This window comes from Mus caroli, chromosome 3 (genome assembly GCF_900094665.2).
Source record: "Mus caroli chromosome 3, CAROLI_EIJ_v1.1, whole genome shotgun sequence".
Classification (NCBI taxonomy): domain Eukaryota; kingdom Metazoa; phylum Chordata; class Mammalia; order Rodentia; family Muridae; genus Mus; species Mus caroli.
In genome coordinates this window covers 5,663,126-5,682,458 of record NC_034572.1, presented here as the reverse complement: position 1 = coordinate 5,682,458, position 19,333 = coordinate 5,663,126, and the positions used below count along the sequence as shown (strand labels likewise).

General features: G+C 48.6%; 1 protein-coding gene across 3 annotated transcripts in view; it reads left to right on the top strand.

Annotated features, from left to right (window-relative positions):
• The first annotated feature begins 3,868 nt into the window (after window positions 1-3,868).
• The window catches only part of Znf704 (zinc finger protein 704), a 177,566-nt gene continuing 162,101 nt past the window's right edge, over window positions 3,869-19,333 (top strand). Inside the window, exons 1-2 of one of the 3 annotated variants that reach the window (XM_021158282.1) lie at window positions 3,869-3,928; window positions 16,963-17,032. Coding sequence is in view for 1 of the 3 variants with exons in the window: in XM_021158280.2 (XP_021013939.1) it covers window positions 17,894-18,343 (450 nt within the window). In the remaining 2 variants the exon portion in view is untranslated. Of the gene's footprint in view, window positions 3,929-15,702; window positions 15,732-16,962; window positions 17,033-17,878; window positions 18,344-19,333 lie in introns of those variants that run through there. The other 2 variants (XM_021158283.2, XM_021158280.2) reach the window with 2 other exon arrangements.

Genomic DNA, 19,333 nt, shown 5'->3' with positions numbered 1-19,333 from the left:
ATGTAAATAAAGAAAATATCCAATATAAAAGCTATTTAATTGTAGTCCACTGAATATATTTTAGGTAAGTCAATGGACATTATGAAAGAATTCAAAAGTCATATATTGTCTTAAGAAAAAGTTTTTGAGTACTAGAGCCTAATTTCTTCATGCGATGACGACTATTAATGAAGAGACGTTAGAGTTCACTGATTGGAATAAAGCTGAAGATATTACCACCTACGCTTAAAAAGTATCTCATTTACTTTCAATAAAAACTAAAAACACCTGTTTTAGTTTTCTTTCTCTGGCTGTGATAAAGAACAGGATGGAAGGCAATTCAGGGCAATTCATGTCAGCTTCTATGTTATACTCCATCACTCAGGGAAATCAGGACAGGAGTTCCAGTTAGGAACCTGAGGTAGGAAATGAAGCAACAGCCCCGGTGGGTGACGGCTTACTGGCTCTTTCTACTTCTCCACGCCCAGCCCTTATAACAGCCCAGTCACCTACCCAGGAGTGGCAGCACCTAGAGTGGGCGAGGCTCTCCTCCGTCCATTCGCAGCAATCAAGCAAATGTCTGACAGACATGCCTACAGGCCAGTCTGATGGAGGCAGCTCCTCAATGGACAGTTCCTTTTCCCAGATGTGTCAAGGTGACACTGAGCTTAGTGTCATTATACCTAAAGGCCAGCAGCTTTAATCATGAAAACACATCTAACTTTAGTTAGACAAGTGAACATGCATGGATACAGAGGTATGGATAAATATTTCAATCTGGGGATTTACATGAATCTACAAATTATTCAAGAAAATATTCCCGAGAGTCTTGTTTTCATTGTTTTTAGATGCTCATGAGCAAACCAATTAAGTGTACTTTTATGTGAATAATAGTAACACACTGATAAAGGAGTTAATAAAATATATATTCCAGATAAAAAAAAAAAGAAAGTAGTTGTAAAGGAAGTGGAATTCGCTAATAAAATTTAACATGTACACACGGAGGTGCACATGCGTGCACATGGCTTGGAAATGAGAAACCTTTCAGAACTGTCCTCTCTTCACTCAGCCATGATCCACTGTGGTAAATGAGAAGCCTCCTTTCTGGCACTGGAGCCCTGGATCTTATTTCATCGCCCACTAAATAGCCCAGGGCAGACGTTCAACTTCAGTCAATGCCCAGGCTCTCAGTTGCTGGGGGAAGCCCTGCTGAGTTATCTGTGGTGAACCACAGCCCTCCAGTGAGGATGCCCTGGACATACCTTCTCAGCTGCAGAAAGCACAGGCTGGAAGCCTGGCAGAATATGGGGCCACGACGCATTTTCTATACAAACCTTGGCCTTATCAATCTGTGTGATATTCCAAACATTTCCCACGTTTGGGAGGCCAGTAACTGTGGAGTATTGCAGAATCCAGGTGGCTGGAAGGGGGAGGAAACCTTGGTCCTGGGTGGCTTTGCAATCATTTCTCCTGTGGGGAGGAACAGAACTAAGACTCGGGACACGGGTTTCCTCTGATGCCACTGGGAACTAGGTAAGGCGAGTCACGGTGGAGAGAGAGGCACAGAAACAGAAGGTGTCTTCCCTCGATGCTCTTGAGAGTCTGCCCCGGGAAGGCCACTTGTTAGAGTGGAGACTGCAATTCCACCCTGCATCTCACAATAAAAAACTTAATGTTTATACCACTAACTTGTGTTTTCACAGACTCCCCAAGTGGTTCTGATGCACGGTGTAGTCTAAGAACCAGTGGCTCTCCCAACCAAAAGATGCAAAACTTAGACTTCTATTTCAATGGCACAATAGCCGTCTGCCCATGGTTTCACAACTCATCTACCCCACAGAGGCTTCCTCCTCTCTCCTTTCTCTCCCCTCATGGCCTCTCAGACCCCAAACCCAGGAGCCCAAGAACCTGCCGATCTCTCTTCTGCCCAGATATTAGCTGTAGGCATCTTTATTCAGCAATCAGGGATAACATGGGGGGGGGGGCGCAGTTACACAGCATCACCTGTGTATGTCACCTGAGTACTTGCAGACGCTGATCCCTGGGGCAACCAGGTCTTGAGGGGCCAGGCAGGCATTCAGGTAGAGGGTCCTGGAAGATGACAGATCAAGTTGATGTAGGACACAGGCTGGTATGATCCGGGGAGATTGGGGTGTGCATGTACAGGAGGAGAGGAGGGCAGCCAGGGGGGTATGAGGAGCACTTTCAGGGGCCTCTAGGCTGGGAAGAATTTTCTGTTTTCCACGAGTGTGATAGAAAGCTACCGGAGGATCCTGGCCCGCTTTATTTCAGGTATGCCATACAGTGTGGCCGCTGTGTAGACATTTTCCTGTGAAGGCAAAAGCTATAGCAAGGAGACTAGTGAAAGGCTTGCCTGGCATCCTGGAGTCCACAGAGACGGTACAGGACGTAGCTGTTTAATGAGATTGAAACGGCTTTTGAACAAGTGGGGAAGTAGCTCAGTTGGTAGAGTGCTTGCCAAGCAAGCATGAAACTTCCAGTTCTGTCCTAGCACCTGGGAAGTGGAGTCAGGAAGATCAGAGAAGTTGAAGGTCATTTTGCTACATGGTGAGTTCCAGGCCAGTCTGTAACACAAGAAACATTATCTAAAAAAAAACAAAAAAAACAAAAAAAACAAAACAAACAAACAAACAAAAAAACAGCACTTGAGGGGCAGAGGCAGGCAGATTTCTGAGTTCGAGGCCAGCCTGATCTACAGAGTTCCAGGACAGCCAGGGCTACACAGAGAAACCCTGTCTTGAAAAACCGAAAAAAAAAAAAAGAAAAACAAAGAAAGAAAGAAAGAAAGAAAGAAAGAAAGAAAGAAAGAAAGAAAGAAAACAAAACAGGTGTCAGAGAAAAATAGGAGGTAGAAGCAGTTGCTAAGTTTCCATCCTCGGCTGCTGAGTTGTGTCGTCCTGTGTTACAAGTCCCTAAAATTGAGAACAACTCTGAAGAAGAAACCAATGCTTAGGTGAATCCTATTCAGTTCGAGATGCCCACTGCCTCTGCAGGTGTGGAATGGCTTGTTCTCAAGCCCCCAGCAGACTGGAATGCACTGTGCTGCCCTACAGGAGGTTCACCCATGGGATGGGCTATTCACTAAAGAAGCTGCAGACAAGTCTTTACGGAGACCGTTTACGTTTACTTCTCTCCTCTGTCGTGCTCCCAGTCTGCGGAGCTCATCTTTGCGTATGGGCCTCTTCTATCAGGTCTCTTCCGGCATTCGAGTTCCTTCTCCAGGCCCCAAGCCTTCAGCACAATCAATGTTCCTGTTTGTAGCCCTTCTTAGATCTCTGTGCGTTGCCTCAGGATACTTTATCTCAATCACGGGAAATCCGTTTGCGCATGTGAAGTCTGCACCTAAATTCTTCACATTTTGGTTTTTGAGATGGATTTTATTTTCTAAATTATGTGTATGTGTGTCAGTAAGTGGATATGTAGTCACAAGAAATGGTGCCTTTGGAAGCCAGAGAGGGTGTCAGATCGCCTGGAGCTGGAGTTACAGGCTGCTAACGAATTGCTTGATGTGGATATTTGAACTCAGATCCTCCGGAAAAGCAGGATATTTTCCTAACCACTGAGCCATCTCTCCAAGGTCTGCATGCCACTTTGAAAGGTTACAAACACAGTCTTATTTCCACGAACATCCGGCCCTGGCTTCTAGATTGAGAGAAGACAGTGACAATGGACTGGTGTCTTGAGGAGCACTGATCTGTGCTTGATTTCCTCTCCCAGGACTGATGATTCCCTGTGACATGCAGTGATGTCATAGTCCCTGCCACCACTGTGACTCTTCTATGGCAGCAGCTGAGCTTCAGCCCCACACAACACAATGAGCTGCACAGGGAGTGCCTTAGTCACTGTTCTATTACTGTGAAGAGACATCATGACCGAGAGCAGGTATAAAGAAAGCATTTAAGAGAGGGCTTCCTTACAGTTTCAAAAGGTAAGTCCATGGTCACCACGGAAGGAAGAATGGCAGCAGACAGGCATGGGAGCAGAGCAGTAGCTGAGCGCTTACATCCTGATCCACAGGCAGGAGGTGGGGAGGCTGGGCCCACCTCCACTTCTCCAACAAGGCCACTCCTCCACATCCTTCCTAAACAGTCCACCAACTTGGAACCAAACATTCAAATACATGAACCTATTGGGCCATCCTCATCCAAGCAACTGCACTAAAAGTTAGGGCTAATCTTCAGATTGGAAACACCAGAAAGAACTGGTATTTTAACTAGTTAGTTCCTGGTTTCCACCACTGGGGGAGAGTTCCCAAGCTCTCCCTGACACCCCACACCTTTGCTCTCAAGGCTGCCTCCCCCTGCCATGTACTTCCTTATATCTCCTTTTCAGCTACATCTCCAGGACCCCATTAGACAAGCATTCTTTGATTCCCTTTGGCTGTTGACATTCTAATTCTGTGATAAGTATCTTGGGGGAAAAGGAAGTGACTGGGGAGATGCTTCTGCTGGTACAGTGCCCTCTGTGAAAGTGTGGGGACTGTGTTTGGGTCTGTACACTCTCATGGACTCTGGGCACAGTAGCATGCTTCGACCACCCCGGTGCTAGAGGGGCCAGAGGACACAGGTGGATCCCTGGAGCTTAGTGGCCAGCCAGCATCACCAATCACTGAGCACCTGGTTCTGTGAAAGACCCTGTCCTAATAACTGAGGTAGAGAGTGATCAAGAAGATAGGCACTCATCATGCACATGCATGAGCACACATGTGCATGTGCCCCCCAAGGACATGTACACCAACCCATATACATATGTCCATACGTCACATAGACATACATGTGCACAAAATAAGAGAATCAAACCTTACCTGTCCATTTTGAAGCTTGCAGTCTATGGCAGGCTGGTCACACTGGCACGGACTGTGGTGAGGCAGGACGCCATGGGAGGGGGGATGGTGGAGCAGAGTTGCTTACCTCTAGGCAGCCATGAGGGAGGAGAGGGCACTAGAGAGGAAGGGGTGAGGGAAAGGGAGAAGGGGGAAGAGGAAGGGGGAGTACAGTGGGAAGACTATATATCCTTTAAAGTCAGGTTTATGCCCATCATTGGATTAATCCATTGATTAGGCAGTACCCTCATGATCTAATCAACTGCCCCAAAGTCTTACTCATAAATAGTATCTTGGAGACTCTGGTGATAATATGCATTGTCAACCTGACTGCATCTGGAGTCCCCTTAGAGATACATCTCTAGACATGTCTCTGAGGGATGTCTGAAGATCTACTCTAAATGTGGGTGGCACCATTTCATGAGATGGGGTCTGGACTTAAAAAAGGGGACCAGTGTCCCAACATTCTTCTCTGTCTCTGTCTCTGACTGTCTCTATCTTTCTCTGTCTCTCTCTGTCCCCTCCTGCCCCCATCTCCTTTCTAACTTTGTGACCAGCAGCTGCCTTGAGTTCCTGCAGTCATGATGCCTTCTCTGCCATGATACACTACTGAACTATTAAATCACCAAACTGTGATAAAGCCCTCCCTTCCTTAAGTTTCCCTTTGTCAGGGGTTTTGGTGGTAGCAACAGAAATGAAGTAAAAACAGGAGCTGGACCTGCAATGCGAGCCTTCTGAGGAAACACTTTATATCTAAATCATAACATTTGCCGGCTGGCTCCTTTTTTCTCTTTGACCCCTGCCTTGCAGATCAAGGCCGTGTCTGTTGGAGTCTTATGTAATGTGTTTATCATCTGTGTCTTCTGTAGGACTGGGAGGGTCTGAGCATGTTTTGGGCATCATCAGTAGGCATTCTGTGTTAAAATCACAGTGTGTTCGGAGCCAGCTCTGCAGGGAAGGTGTGCAAGGCATATTAGAATTCTCTCAAGATCTTAGGACACATGGTGGACACTCAATCTTTGCTAAAGTACATACATAGCCAAGTCTGTATTTTGTGCATTTTAAAACATAGTTTTACATTTATAGGCAGTCAACTGGTCCTCAAATGAAATTTAGGTTTAAATAAAGGGTAAGAGGTATACATAATTAAGCAGTTTCAGCCGATGTATGGTCCATCATTATTAGCATGGCTGCCTCAGTGGATGTATGGTCCCATCATTGTTAGCATGGCTGCTTGGCTCCAGTCCGTCCTGTAGGATTGTCTGAGAAGTTGTCAGGACTGTTTTATTGGAGGAAGGACAGAATCAGGAGGTCACCGGTATATAAATGACCTATAAAGGGTCCTGGGGCTTTGTCTGAGATCTGTCTCTACCCCTGTGTCAGCTCTCTTGCCTTCTCTCATTGTTCAGAGTGTCTGTCTCTTCTTCAACAAACTGCCTCCATTTCTACTATAGTCCATATGTCCCTGGACCAATTCTTTGTTCTGGGACACAAGAATCTGGAAATCTGAGTGGGTTGCTCGCCAGACTCTGACCATATCTGTGACTCTTGGAGGTGAGCTCTCCTGTGGACTGATTCAGGCTCCTGGCCCTTTGCTTCTCCCAGCATGAGAGTCCTGGAGAAATTCTAACCCCTTGAGAATCCACTACCTCAGTAGTCTGATAACCAAAGTCCGATAGTGCCACACCCACTCCAGTAGTGATTCCCGTGACAGGCCCAAAAGCTTGGACGCAGTCCCAAGGCGAAAAGTTCACGGAAACTTAAGTCTCCTGGAACCGTGGCATCCTGTAAAACTAACGCTCCAAATCTGTCCTTGCTTTAGTGAAAGGACCCAAAGAGTCCAGTCCGCAGCATGATAGCACAAGTATCTTTGGAGTATCTTTATTCACTCCCTGCCCTCTGCACAAGCTGGAAGCTCTTTCCCCTGAAGAGACAAACAGCATGTTCTATCTGGGCTCTGGACCATGATCTACCACTTACTCCTCTCTGAGGCCTGTTGCTTCACTTAGTATTAATTCCTGTTCTATCTTTTAATGATATTCAGTCTCCACGGCAGGTGGATGGAGATCAGAGGAAAACTTGTGGGCACTGTTTCTCTCCTCCCACCTTGTTGGTCCCAGGGATTGAAATTGAACTCATGTTGTCAGGGTTGGTAGCAAGTGCCTCTCCCTGAGGAACCATCTAAGCCTCTTACAGTCTTAACTATACCAACCCTCATTGCATGTTCATGATTTCTATGTCAGGCAACATGAGCATAGCACAAAAACATGCTTAAAGGTATAAGGACTTTAATCTCCATGGGTGATAGAAGAACAGGGAAACTATCAACTCAGAAACTAGCAAGGACAGGAAGCTGCTTGTCTTCTAGGAAAGATAAAAGAAGAGGTGGGGCTGCCATAGCCAATTGCTCTCCAACCTGTGGGAATGAGTCCCTGGTCTAGGTGCAGTGAAGTCTGGGAGGAGATAAGGATGTGGGTGAGTACCCTAAAGCACAAAGGGAATATTCTCTGCTATCTGCATCCTCCGATCCTAGCAGCCACTGAGGAGGACCAGGGAGAAGCAACCTCCTTGGCTTGATGACAAGAGGCAGAACCCCATGCAATAGTCAGGGATTGAGCCCAGGTTCTTTCGCATGTTAGGCAAGTGCTCTGCCACTCAGCTGCCCTCAGATTTCTCCTTTACACACTGGAGCTATGACAAGCCTCAGCCTGGATGCTCAAAGGGCTCTAGAGCTAACTATGTTCCCCACCAAACCTGCTGCTTCCTCTTTAATGATTGCTTAACAGTCTGATGAACTCAAGTCAGACTACTATCCTTGGTTCACTTTTTCTTCTGTTGATGATCAGGTTTATTGCTCAAGAAAGCAATCAAGAGTCTCTACGGCAGCTTCAACTCAAGCTCTCACTATTCTCACCTAGGGGAAGGCTGCTTTCCGGATTCTAAGGCCCTTTCTTCCTTGTCTAACTTGCATACAGCTGTCAGAAGGACCGTCTAAGTCTTACGTTGAACCACAGACCTTACCTGCTCAAAATTCTAGAGTTCTTTCCACAAAATTCCAAAGCCTCCTAGGACAAGTGACTTCTGAATCCCTATGGCTGCTGTGTGACAAGAAGCCAAGGAACAGGTGGCTGGCAGCAACCACTGTCACTAGGGAGTAGTTGGAGCTGGCTACTGAAGCTATGAGAATAATGGGGCTCATGTGCAGAAGCTGGGGGACATGCACCTGATCTCAGACAACTAAGAGTCATTTGTTAAAAAGAGAATCATTTGTAAGTTACTTTTGCACCACAGTGAACCGTGGAGATCTCTAAGGCTTCTCCTCCACCCTGGCACGCATGGGCCAGGAAACCATCCGACTAGGTTGACTTAAGGACAAATCTATACATGCGGTAAGAAGAACTGTGAGCGACGAGGAGCGCTTACACTAGTTACCAGGTTCCTCTCAGTCTTGCCCCGCCCCCTCATATATACAGGCATGACAACAAAAGGACATTTACAGCTTTTAAGAAACCTTGGGAGCGTTTGTATCTGCATGTGTACGTGCCTTGTTCTATTTCTTGGCTTTTAAGACTCTTGTAATAGGTTACTACGAGAATTCATTTAAGAGATGACCCCACCCCCAGCCCAACATAGCTTGAGAGTAAAGTAACAGGAACTAAGATGATGTAGAAAAAAGTACCATTGAGAGCAAAGCGCAAAGACTGAGAGTTAGCCGGGCGTGGTGGCGCACGCCTTTAATCCCAGCACTTGGGAGGCAGAGGCAGGCGGATCTCTGAGTTCGAGGCCAGCCTGGTCTACAGAGTGAGTTCCAGGACAGCTGGGCTACACAGAGAAACCCTGTCTCGAAAAACCAAAAAATAAAAAAAGACTGAGAGTTTCTGATATAGTAGCCATCCTCAAACTGGACAATAGCCTAACTGGGGCCTGGTGCAGGTGATAAGCGGGAATTGTTAAAAGTAGGCCGAACATTAAACCAAACCAAACCAATACAACTCATAAAACTCAAACAAACGGGGCTGGTGAGATGGCTCAGCGGTTAAGAGCACCCGACTGCTCTTCCAAAGGTCAGGAGTTCAAATCCCAGCAACCACATGGTGACTCACAACCATCCGTAAGGAGATCTGACTCCCTCTTCTGGTGTGTCTGAGGACAGCTACAGTGTACTTACATATAATAAATAAATAAATCTTTTAAAAAAAAAACTCAAACAAACAATAACAACCCCCCCAAACAAAGAAACAAACAAACAAAAAAATCGTCAAAAACCATAAACCAACCAACCCACCAAGAGCTTTTCAAGAGCAGGTGGGTGTGAAAACCCAGTGATGTCAGACCGAGAGTTGCAGTAAAATAGCCCAGGGTCATTCTGCTCCTTCAGTAGCCCAGCTAGAGTCATCTACAAATGGATCTGGAAGGCTGTGCGTGCATGGAGGCCCTAGCCCCATGGAGCTCTCGCTTAATGAAAAGGAAATAAATGTAAATTCAGTTGATTATTCAAACTGGCCACAGTTCAAGTGCTCTGCAACACCATGTGGCTGATGGCTGGTCACTGGAATTGTGGGTGGCCCTGATACAGGCTAATTCCATCACTGCAAAAAGAGCTACCAGAGCATCTCTCCAATGCTCTTAAATATATCAAAGGAGCTAGGCTGGAAAGCATTGCTTACTAGAGATATTATGATGATGACTCTCGGGTTCTTTTTTGAGATTTATCTTTATGAGTGTGAATATCTTGCCTGTACATATGTCTGGGTACCTTGTACATGCTAACACAAAAACATGGATCCCTTCGAACTGAAGTTGCAGGCAGTTCCTGTGGGTTGTGGAAATCAAGTCTGGGTCTTCTGGAAGAACAGTCAGCACTCTTAACCACTGTCCATCTCTCTGGCCCTATACGTGTTGTTATAAAAGTATAAGAATCCTATATTGTGATAGAGGGTTATTGGCTAAAATACACAGGCAGGCACATAACCAAAAGCTGAGTAAGACCACACCGGGAACGTGTATGTAATCTGAGCATGCCTCCTGAGTGCCAGGTGCACTGGGGCACACCTGGGACCACAGTGCTCACGGGGTGGAGGCTGGAGCGTGGTGGCTACAAGCCAGCCAGGAGCACTTGGTAAGACCTTGCAGTCCTCACATAACTGCCCTCTAGGATACGCTGTTACCCTCTCATCACTGCAACAACACGCCCCACAAACACAGCCTAAGTGGCAAGGGCTTGCTTTGCCTCAGTTTGTTTCTCTGAATTATACTGTTTTTTTTTTTCTATTTTATTTTTGAAAATGTAACTACATCATTTCTCCCTTCCCTTTCTTCCATACACCCCTCCCTGCTCTTTCAAATTCATGGCTTCTCTTTTCACTAACTACATCATTATTTGTTACATGGATGTCCTAACTATAACTTGATCATCTGTATAATGGTGCTTGGATGTATGGATGCAGGGCTGACCACTTGGTACTGGAGAACCAACTGGTGTGCTCTCGCCGGGGCAGACTCCTCCTCCCTCTGTTGGTTGCCTTCCTATTTTGGTAAGCACCTTCTTGCTACTCCTTAGGGAGGTGGCTGGAAGGAGTCAGAGGCCTTTGGGTCCTGTGTCTACCTTTCAGTTCTGGGAGTGGGGGTTGGGAGAGGACAGAAGCAACAGCCTGCACATCGTGGGAGTCTCTGTACAACCAAGGAGTCGAGGAGTCTCAGGCCTAGTGTTGTTTAAGTTTTTGATGGGTGTTCTTGGGCTCTGGGACTGGCTCAGGTTTTGAGGGTGTAGTCCATCATGGTGGAGAGATGAAGGCAGCAGGAGCTTGCGGCAGCTGTCACACTGGATCCAGAGAGGAGTGAGAAGGCTGCTGCCCAGCTCTCAAGCTTTTTATGCAGTCCACAGCTCGGTGCTGCCCACCTTCAGGAGGGGATCTCCTCCTCACTTGATCCTTTTGTGAAAAGTTCTCCCAGACACACCCACAGGTGTTTCCATGGTGATTATAAATCTATCAGGCTGACGAGATTTACCCTTCACACCGAATAACACATTCTTGTATAAGGAAATAATATTAGATCAGAATGATTGAAACATAGACTTTACTTATGAAAAAAAGGAAACAGGATTTAAAAGAAAAGTACAAAGGATAAGCTTGTACACCACTATAAACACCGGGGAGTAAGGGCAAGAATTTTGGGGGGCAGTCAGCAAAGGAAGGGGAAGGAAGGCTGGGAGGTAAGCCTAAAGATGGGGAGACATGACGACTTTTAAAGCCAGGCAGCAAAGCAAAGGGAGCACACAGTAAAAACAAAAAACAAAAAGAAAAAGAAAAGTGAGCACCGAGCTGAACGTTTAGTGTAGAATGAGCTGAACGTTTAGTGTAGAATGAGCATGCGTGGGCCTGTGGAGAAAAACCTTCACTCTGCTGGCCCCGTGGACAGAGCTCAGATGGATCTGTAGACTAGGAAGTAAAAGCCGAACAAAAGAGAGAACTTCTCCACGGATCCAAGGAATCGGGTGAAACAAGATGGGTTTGATGGGAGTGTGTGGGAGAGCGGGAAGACCTGTGTGACTCACACACATGCAGGCACACATTCAGTCCAGGCAGCTCTGTCAGGAATCCATGTTGGACAATCCGTGGAGCACATGTGCACACACTGGTTCCACTCTGGCACTGACCACAGGAGAATCCCTGAGCAGGGTGCTGCTTCCTCTACAAAGATTGGCAGGGTAGGGTCACATGAAGCCCAATGGTGCGCCCTGTGGTAAAAACTCCACTCTAGGGCTGGTGAGATGGCTCAGTGGGTAAGAGCACCTGACTGCTCTTCCAAAGGTCCGAAGTTCAAATCCCAACAACCACATGGTGGCTCACAACCATCCGTAATGAGACCTGACTCCCTCTTCTGGAGTGTCTGAAGACAGCTACAGTGTACTTATATATAATAAAAATAAATAAATCTTAAAAAAAAACCCTCCACTCTAAGGATCTCTGAGCTTATTAAGAACTTATTTAATACGCATGGGTCTTTTGCCTGCATGCATACAGTGCTCGTGGAGGGCTAGAGTTACAGTGTAAGAGCCACCATGCAGGTTGGCTCCCCTGGGAGTAGAACCCAGGTCCTCTGAAAGAGAAGCCAATGCTCTTTAACTGCAGAGCCATCTTGCCAGGCCCTTCTGTTAAACATTTGACTGGTGCCATCTGGGATAAGGCCCTAAGTTTTTTGTGTTTAAGCCTTTTGCTCTGGCTTCCTGTCAGGTTTTACATGGTCATTTCTCAGAGTTTATGAAAATATATGTGTTCTCTTCCTGACAATATTTTCATGACTTTCTTTGTCATGGTACCTCTAGAATTCACTTACAGGTTACATGTCATCTGTGAGAATAAAGCTCCACCATTATAAAGTTGGTTGGAGTAAAAAGATAGTGAACGGAAATAAAAGTCAACCTGGCAAAACAGCCGAGCTGCAGCCAGCTTTGGGAGGGGAGTGACCTTTGTCCTAATTGTATGTTTCACATTATAGATAGAACTATAATGCTCATTTTAAGAGTTAGCGGCTTCACCTGCTCTTCATGTGCCCAGTAATCAGTACTTTCTTTACGTGGTTTGGTGAAGGGCACCCCTACTGTATTCCACACGTGGCCATAAGTGTAGCCTAGGACGACAACGATGACAACGACAGAACCCATTCACAGCGGCAGACTTCCCTAAGTACTCCAGAAGTCTGAAACTCCCCACCCCTCATCACAAGACTAAGGGTGTGGTCCCAGTGTCTGAGGACCCTGCTCCAGTGGAGCAGACAATGGGACCTGTGCAATCTGAGAGAGGCAGCCACAGTGTCTTAGTTATGTTGTGGATTTGATTCAAGAAAGAATTATCAGAGAGGAGGGAAGGAAACTCCTCTATCAGATGACCTGTAGACAAGTCTGCAGGGCGTTTTCTTGATAAACGCTTGGTGAGGTAGGGCCCAGCCCACTACAGCCCACCTCCCCTAGGCAGGTGGTCCTACATTATCTCAGAAAGCAGGCTGGTCCTTGGTCCCTGCTTGAATTCCTGCCTCCAGATCCTCCAGTTCCTACCTGACTCCTTTTCATGAGGGACTACTTATGGTTGCTTATGGTCCTTGTGTTATCACAGCAATAGAAAACAAAGTAGAACAGACAGAAATGCAGGAGGCCACAGGCCACTCCCCTCCACTTCAAGTTCTCCCAGGCTCAGCTGACCTGTGGCTGATTTCGCTGCTGGTGACCTGCCCCCTGGCCTGCCCAGGCCATGAGCAGCACTCTAGTCGCTGCATTGCACTGGGAATGCTGATGAAAACACTGACAGGAAGAGGAAAACAGAAGCCTCAGGACTATGCAAGTCAAGGGTAGGAAAGATCTGCCTTGCTAGACTCAGCACTGTGTGTGCGCTCTGCAGAAAGGGAGAACAGTATGATCAAATGGACCAATGACTGTGCAAATCCACCAGACATCTCAACACTCAGCAACCACTGAAATAAGACTATAGCCACCAAACCGTAATTTCCTAAATTCTGGGTCCCCAACCAAACAGGGAGGGCCATGAAACGAAAAGTCATTTTCCTAGACACAGAGCTAAGCGGTTGGAGTTAGAGAACACACAACCTCAAGTAAATTTATGAATGTACATTTGTGGGCACATATTGGGTTTTATTTGTGAGGGCTAATAGTGGGCAACTGCTCCATCTGAACATGTGTCATGGCTGATACCATCCACTATGAAAATGGGGAGCACATCTCAGCCACAGCCACCCTAAGTTATGAACTCCTCAGAGAAGAGGGCCTCAATGAATATCACATGCAGAGTCCACGTTAGGTTTCTAGACTCCTGGCCAGATGTTCCTTATAGTGCCGTCTAAACGGCAGACAACAAAGCTGCGAGTCACTCACACACACACACACACACACATACACACACACACACACTCACACACACACAGAGCAAACGTGGAGTGGAGCAGATGTTCCTTATAGTGCCGTCTAAACGGCAAACAAAGCTGCAAATCACTCACACTCATACACACACACACACACACACACACACACACGAGTAATATAGGACCCTGCCCCCAATAACAAGTCTTCAGGGGGCATTACCTAGAACTCAGGAAAGTACAGTGTTGTTGCAGGGTTGAACCGTTCACAGGAGACCTGTCACATCTTACTTTCATAACCTTTGTAAAGGCCAAAAACATTACTTTTCATTTAAAAATAGTTTTTAGAAGGAGCTATTTCGATCACCAGATCTAACTACTTAAGGTTGATAAAGACCATCCTATCAGTGGTAGGTGAGGCTGCTGTGTTTCTGCATAGGTGATGCTTAGACTTTATGATTTGGGGACCATGATTTCTATTTTTCTGAATCTTAAAAATATCGAACAACGGCCGGGCGTGGTGGATCACGCCTTTAATCCCAGCACTNAGGCGGATTTCTGAGTTCAAGGCCAGCCTGGTCTACAGAGTGAGTTCCAGGACAGCCAGGGCTACACAGAGAAACCCTGTCTCGAAAAACAAAACAAAACAAACAAACAAACAAAAAAAATATATATATATATATCTCGAACAGAATGTGAAGTTGAGCCTTGTTTTTTTAAACACATCTTTTTGCATCTTTGATACTCAAATGTCAAATGTTTAAGAATCACTGTGGATCACAAGAAACCAGACAGGAGATGGCAGGCTGGAGTGTCCCTGTGCATTGATACCATTACCCTGCCCAGAGCAGACTCGAGCAGACTGGAGCACAGTCTATAGGACAGAGACCTGGGCCATGGCATGTTCTGATTTGAGACTTACGTTGTGTTCCATGCCTTTCTTAAGTTTGTTTTGATATAAACATAAACACACTTCTTTCTTCCATTGTGTTCATGCTGTGATGTGTAGAATTTTGAAGTCCAGCAGGCTGGCCTTGAACTTGTGATGCTCTGATCTACTGTAGCCTTCATGGACCAGCAAGCTGGGACCAGCATCTCTGTATGTTAAAGCACTGCCACTCTACTCCTTTCTGCCTTCTCTAGCACTCAGGACACCTTTTAGCCATGTTCACTTGTCTTTCCCCATTGTTCTCTAGTTCTCTCTCCAACAAGGGCTCAGTAGCTCACCGTGCACTCCAATCTAAGCGCTTGTCCTGGGGCTTGGAGGAAAGGAGCCGGAGGATCTGCGTTTGATCACTATAGCCCTGAGGGGAAGGGTAGGTGTGGATGCGGGAGACAGGCTATTAGGTAAAGGTGCTAGCTGAGCAAGCCTGAGCCTCTAAGTTCCATCCCAGGAACCCACGGAATGCACAAAAAAGCAGGATGTGGCTTTCTATTAAACCGGTTACATATAAGACTAAAGATGACTGTATATATTACCTCATGAGTCTACAAAATAAGAGTTCTTTGAAACTTTCATGCAAGCTATTTTGATAATAGTCACCCCCAACTCTTCCCTTGGTCTCCTTCCAGATCTACCCACCCCAACTTTGTGACCTGTCTAAATTTAATAACCCATCAACTTTAGTTTTTGCTGTTCATATATTTACTCCTGGGTATGGGGCTATCCATTAGAGTGTGGCTGACCTGGCGTCACACCATTAAAGACAGCTGCCTTTTCCTCCCTTAGAAGCTATTACCTGTCCATAGCTTCTCAGGGCTGCAAACTCAGCCTTCCCTGCCTCTGTAAGAAGCCCTTGCGCATAAGTGACCCTTGCCCTGTAAGGGACCCAATAACACCCATTCACTAAGTTCTCCAAGATGGACTTTGATGGCATGCAAACTTTAGTGTGTCATGGCGTCCCTATCTGGGGTAGGTTGATAGGTGTGTTTTCTCTCCCCAGGAGAAGTTTTGTCATGACACAGATGATGAACACAGTCCCACTAAAGCCCCTTTGGGGAGCCAGTGACTTTATTGGGCTTACTTACAAGAACGCAGGTGAGCCCAAAGCAGTTGTGCCACCAGAAAGTCTTACCCAGCATGAATGATTTACCCACTGCTGCAGAGATGGGGTGGGGACAAGTGCCACTAGGGCAAAATTCCATACAAGTGGCTGGGGGACAGGCTGAGTCTCATGGAGAGGCTTTGTGCCCACTCCTCCTAAGGACAGCCAACCAGCCTGATGGCATGCAAGGATCACAGCTGTTCTGATGACCACGACAGCTGTGCTGTTAGTTGAAACAATCGATAAGATCTCTTCTGCACCCCTCGTACAGGTCCTTGAGCCACCTGCCCACCTCTGCCAGAGACCCATATACTTAGCTGCCTCTCTCCAAATCATCTCACGAGATCAACCAAGCCACTATCTTCAATCTGGAGGAGAGCAATTTAGCTCCTTGCCTGGGGCTACTCTTTGTAGGCTCTCGGAAACAATTCACTTGCTTCTGGGAGGGTCTAGCTACATCCAAGACACACCCATAAATTACAATGCTCCAGTTACAAGGTTTGCTCATTCTAATTTCCTGAACAGGATATTTACAGATGAAGAGTTCACTAGAAACTGTGTGTTTTGAATGCACTTTGAGGGAGATGAATCCTGGGGTGGTGTCTGAAGTGGGGCAGGGGAGTGCATGTGTGCACACCTCCTCTTCATACTGTAGGCATTTCCAATTTCACTGTGGGGAGGTGTTAGCAGAGCTTTGGCACGTGAAAGGAAGGCCTGATGGAAAGGCATTTCAGAAAGGACAATGGACAGGACCTGTGGGCTGGTGCCTCACAGGAAGTGAGAACAAGGTGGCTTTAAAACACACCACTATTTTTGGATGTGATTACTTAAAACAGACATTTTCTGGACGGGTAATCAGTTTCTGGGAGGACAAAGTTCATTTTAGAATCCTTGTCCTCATCCCTATTTAGCGGTTGGAAGGTACCCCAGATAAACATTTAATGAGCCCCATCACATATCTAGCAAGCCACGTGATGTTCAATCTCCAAGAACAATGGGCGGATCATGTGGACACCCTTTTACTCAATAGTTGATGAATAAGGCCCTCCTAGCCCTAGCCAAAACCTGTAGAATTTAGGGGCATGCTCTGGATGCAGAGTGTCTGGTTTACTACCCCCGAAAGCGGCATTCATTCATAACATGGCAAACTGGCCTTCTGCTAGCTTACATCATATAAAAAGCTAAAATAACAATCTTGACCACTTGGTCTGTTGCTTTTTCTAGACTGGGACAGTGCCAGTAGACCAAACCAAGAGCAGAAAGAAGACTTTTGGAATTCGGCCCATATCACCAGGTAAGGACCTCAGGTGGAAACTGGAAGAAAAAACGTAGGAGGGCCAAACCCGCACAGAGCAGAGAACACGAGGCAAGGCCTACAACCTGGTGCTCAAAGGAACCTGGTAGAGAGGGCCTGGAAAATGTTGCAGGAATCTCCATGACTGAGGACTCAGGCTGGGAACTGACCCCAAACCTGGGGTTGGCACACCTGGTCGAACTTCACTTGAGCACCAGTGGTCGCGATCTGAGAACCAACCACTCTTGAGCAAATCTCTTAAGCAAACACCTTCCTGTCGGCTAAACCTACGCTCTTCCCACCAGAGGGAGACGTGGGCCCAGGGGCAAGGGTGGCCTCAGTGTCCCAGCCAACTGCTGGGAAGCCGGCAGATTTTCAGAGAGCGCGGGTCTGGGGAAAAAAAATCCAGTCCGGGTTTTGTCTGAACGGAGACCAGGAAGGCTGCGAGGACTGGGGAAGAGGGGGAGGCGGTGAAGACACGACACAAACAGCTCGCGCCCAGGACACCGCGGTAGGCCCTGAGCGCGCGGGCGCAGGGCCCGGAGAGGCGCGCGCCGGCCCGGCCGCCGGCCGCATGGAGCGCAGCGCAGCCCGCGGCTCCCGGGAGGCGCAGGCGGAGGTAGCGGCAGCGGGAGCAGCGCGCTCGCTCACACCCACCCCCGCCCGCGGCCGGCGCGCCGCCCCGCCGTAGCCGCCGGCGTCCCCGCGGGCCGGGCCAGCGAAGGCGGCGTCCGCGCGTCTGCCAGCCAGCAGCGGCGGCCAGCCCGGGAGGCGGCCCCGCAGCCCCGCAGCCGCGCGTCTCCGGGCCCAGCCGCAGCCCGCGAGGAGCCCGGCGCTCCGGCCCGCAAGCCCGGCGCAGGCATGCAGGCCAGGCGCCTGGCCAAGCGCCCCAGCCTGGGCAGCCGCCGCGGGGGCGCTGCGCCCGCTCCCGCCCCCGAGGCCGCCGCTCTGGGGCTCCCGCCCCCCGGCCCCAGCCCGGCCGCCGCACCGGGAAGCTGGAGGCCGCCGCTGCCGCCGCCGCGCGGGACCGGCCCCTCGCGCGCTGCCGCCGCCTCGTCGCCGGTCCTGTTGCTGCTGGGCGAGGAGGACGAGGACGAGGAGGGCGCGGGCCGAAGGCGCAGGACGCGCGGGCGGGTAACGGAGAAGCCCCGAGGGGTCGCGGAAGAGGAGGACGACGAGGAGGAAGAGGACGAAGAGGTGGTTGTCGAGGTGGTGGACGGCGACGAGGACGACGAGGACGCTGAGGAGCGCTTCGTGCCCCTCGGACCCGGCCGTGCGCTTCCCAAGGGCCCGGCCCGGGGCGCGGTGAAGGTGCGTGCGAGGTGCCGGGGATCGGTGGGGGGCGCAGCGGGCTCGGCGGGGCGCCCGGGCGCCGGGGAGGCCGATCGCAGCGGCGCGGACCGGGAGGGGTGTGTCAGGCGTCCGTGGGCAGCGCGCGGAACTGCGGCTCAGCGGCGCCCGGCGGCCTGTCGGTGCTCAGAGGCCGGATTCGTGGTCCCGCGTGCCGGTAGGCAAGGAAGGAGCGCTTCTCTGGGCAGGGTGGGGAACTTGGGAGCTGGACGAGGTCGGAGCCCCGATCGGCCTGGCATTGACATTTTATTCTGCTCTGGGGAGGAGGGCAGGAGTCTTCCTTCCCTTGTTCAAGCTTCTGGAAACTGGCCAGCAACCTGCAACACCTCCTTTCACCTGAGAACTGTTGTTGGTCGGTTCCATCACAGGCACTTGTGAAGGAGTTGGGAGCCTGTGCAGCAACAACCAAGACCTTGGTTTCCGCGAGCTTTTTGCCCCTCCCCCCCATCTCCGTGTTTCTCCTCGCCCTCCTTAAACTGGACATCCTAAGCACTTACCCTGCACCCCCTTAAGATTACAAAAGAGGAAGACGGGAAAGGTGTTTGTGTTGGGGGGAGGGAGAGGGTGGCATTTAAAATGAATGTGACTTTCAGCTGAAATTTTTCACCAGGTCCTCATCCGCGCTACCACTACGAGCGATCTTTCCGTTTTTTGTATCTTCAGAAGATAAAGGGTTTATTATTACACAACTGTCTGGCTGAGCTTCTAAGCACGCTATTGGACAAAACAAACTGCGTTGAGGTTCCTGCACCGTGTATGTTGCTAAGAAGTTTTGAGGGCAGCGAGTGGCAAGTAATGGAGAGTGCTTGCTTTCTCGCCAGTGTTTCTGTTTTCTTTTCTTTTTTCTTTTTTTGTTTTTTTCGAGACAGGGTTTCTCTGTGTAGCCCTGGCTGTCCTGGAACTCACTCTGTAGACCAGGCTGGCCTCGAACTCAGAAATCCGCCTGCCTCT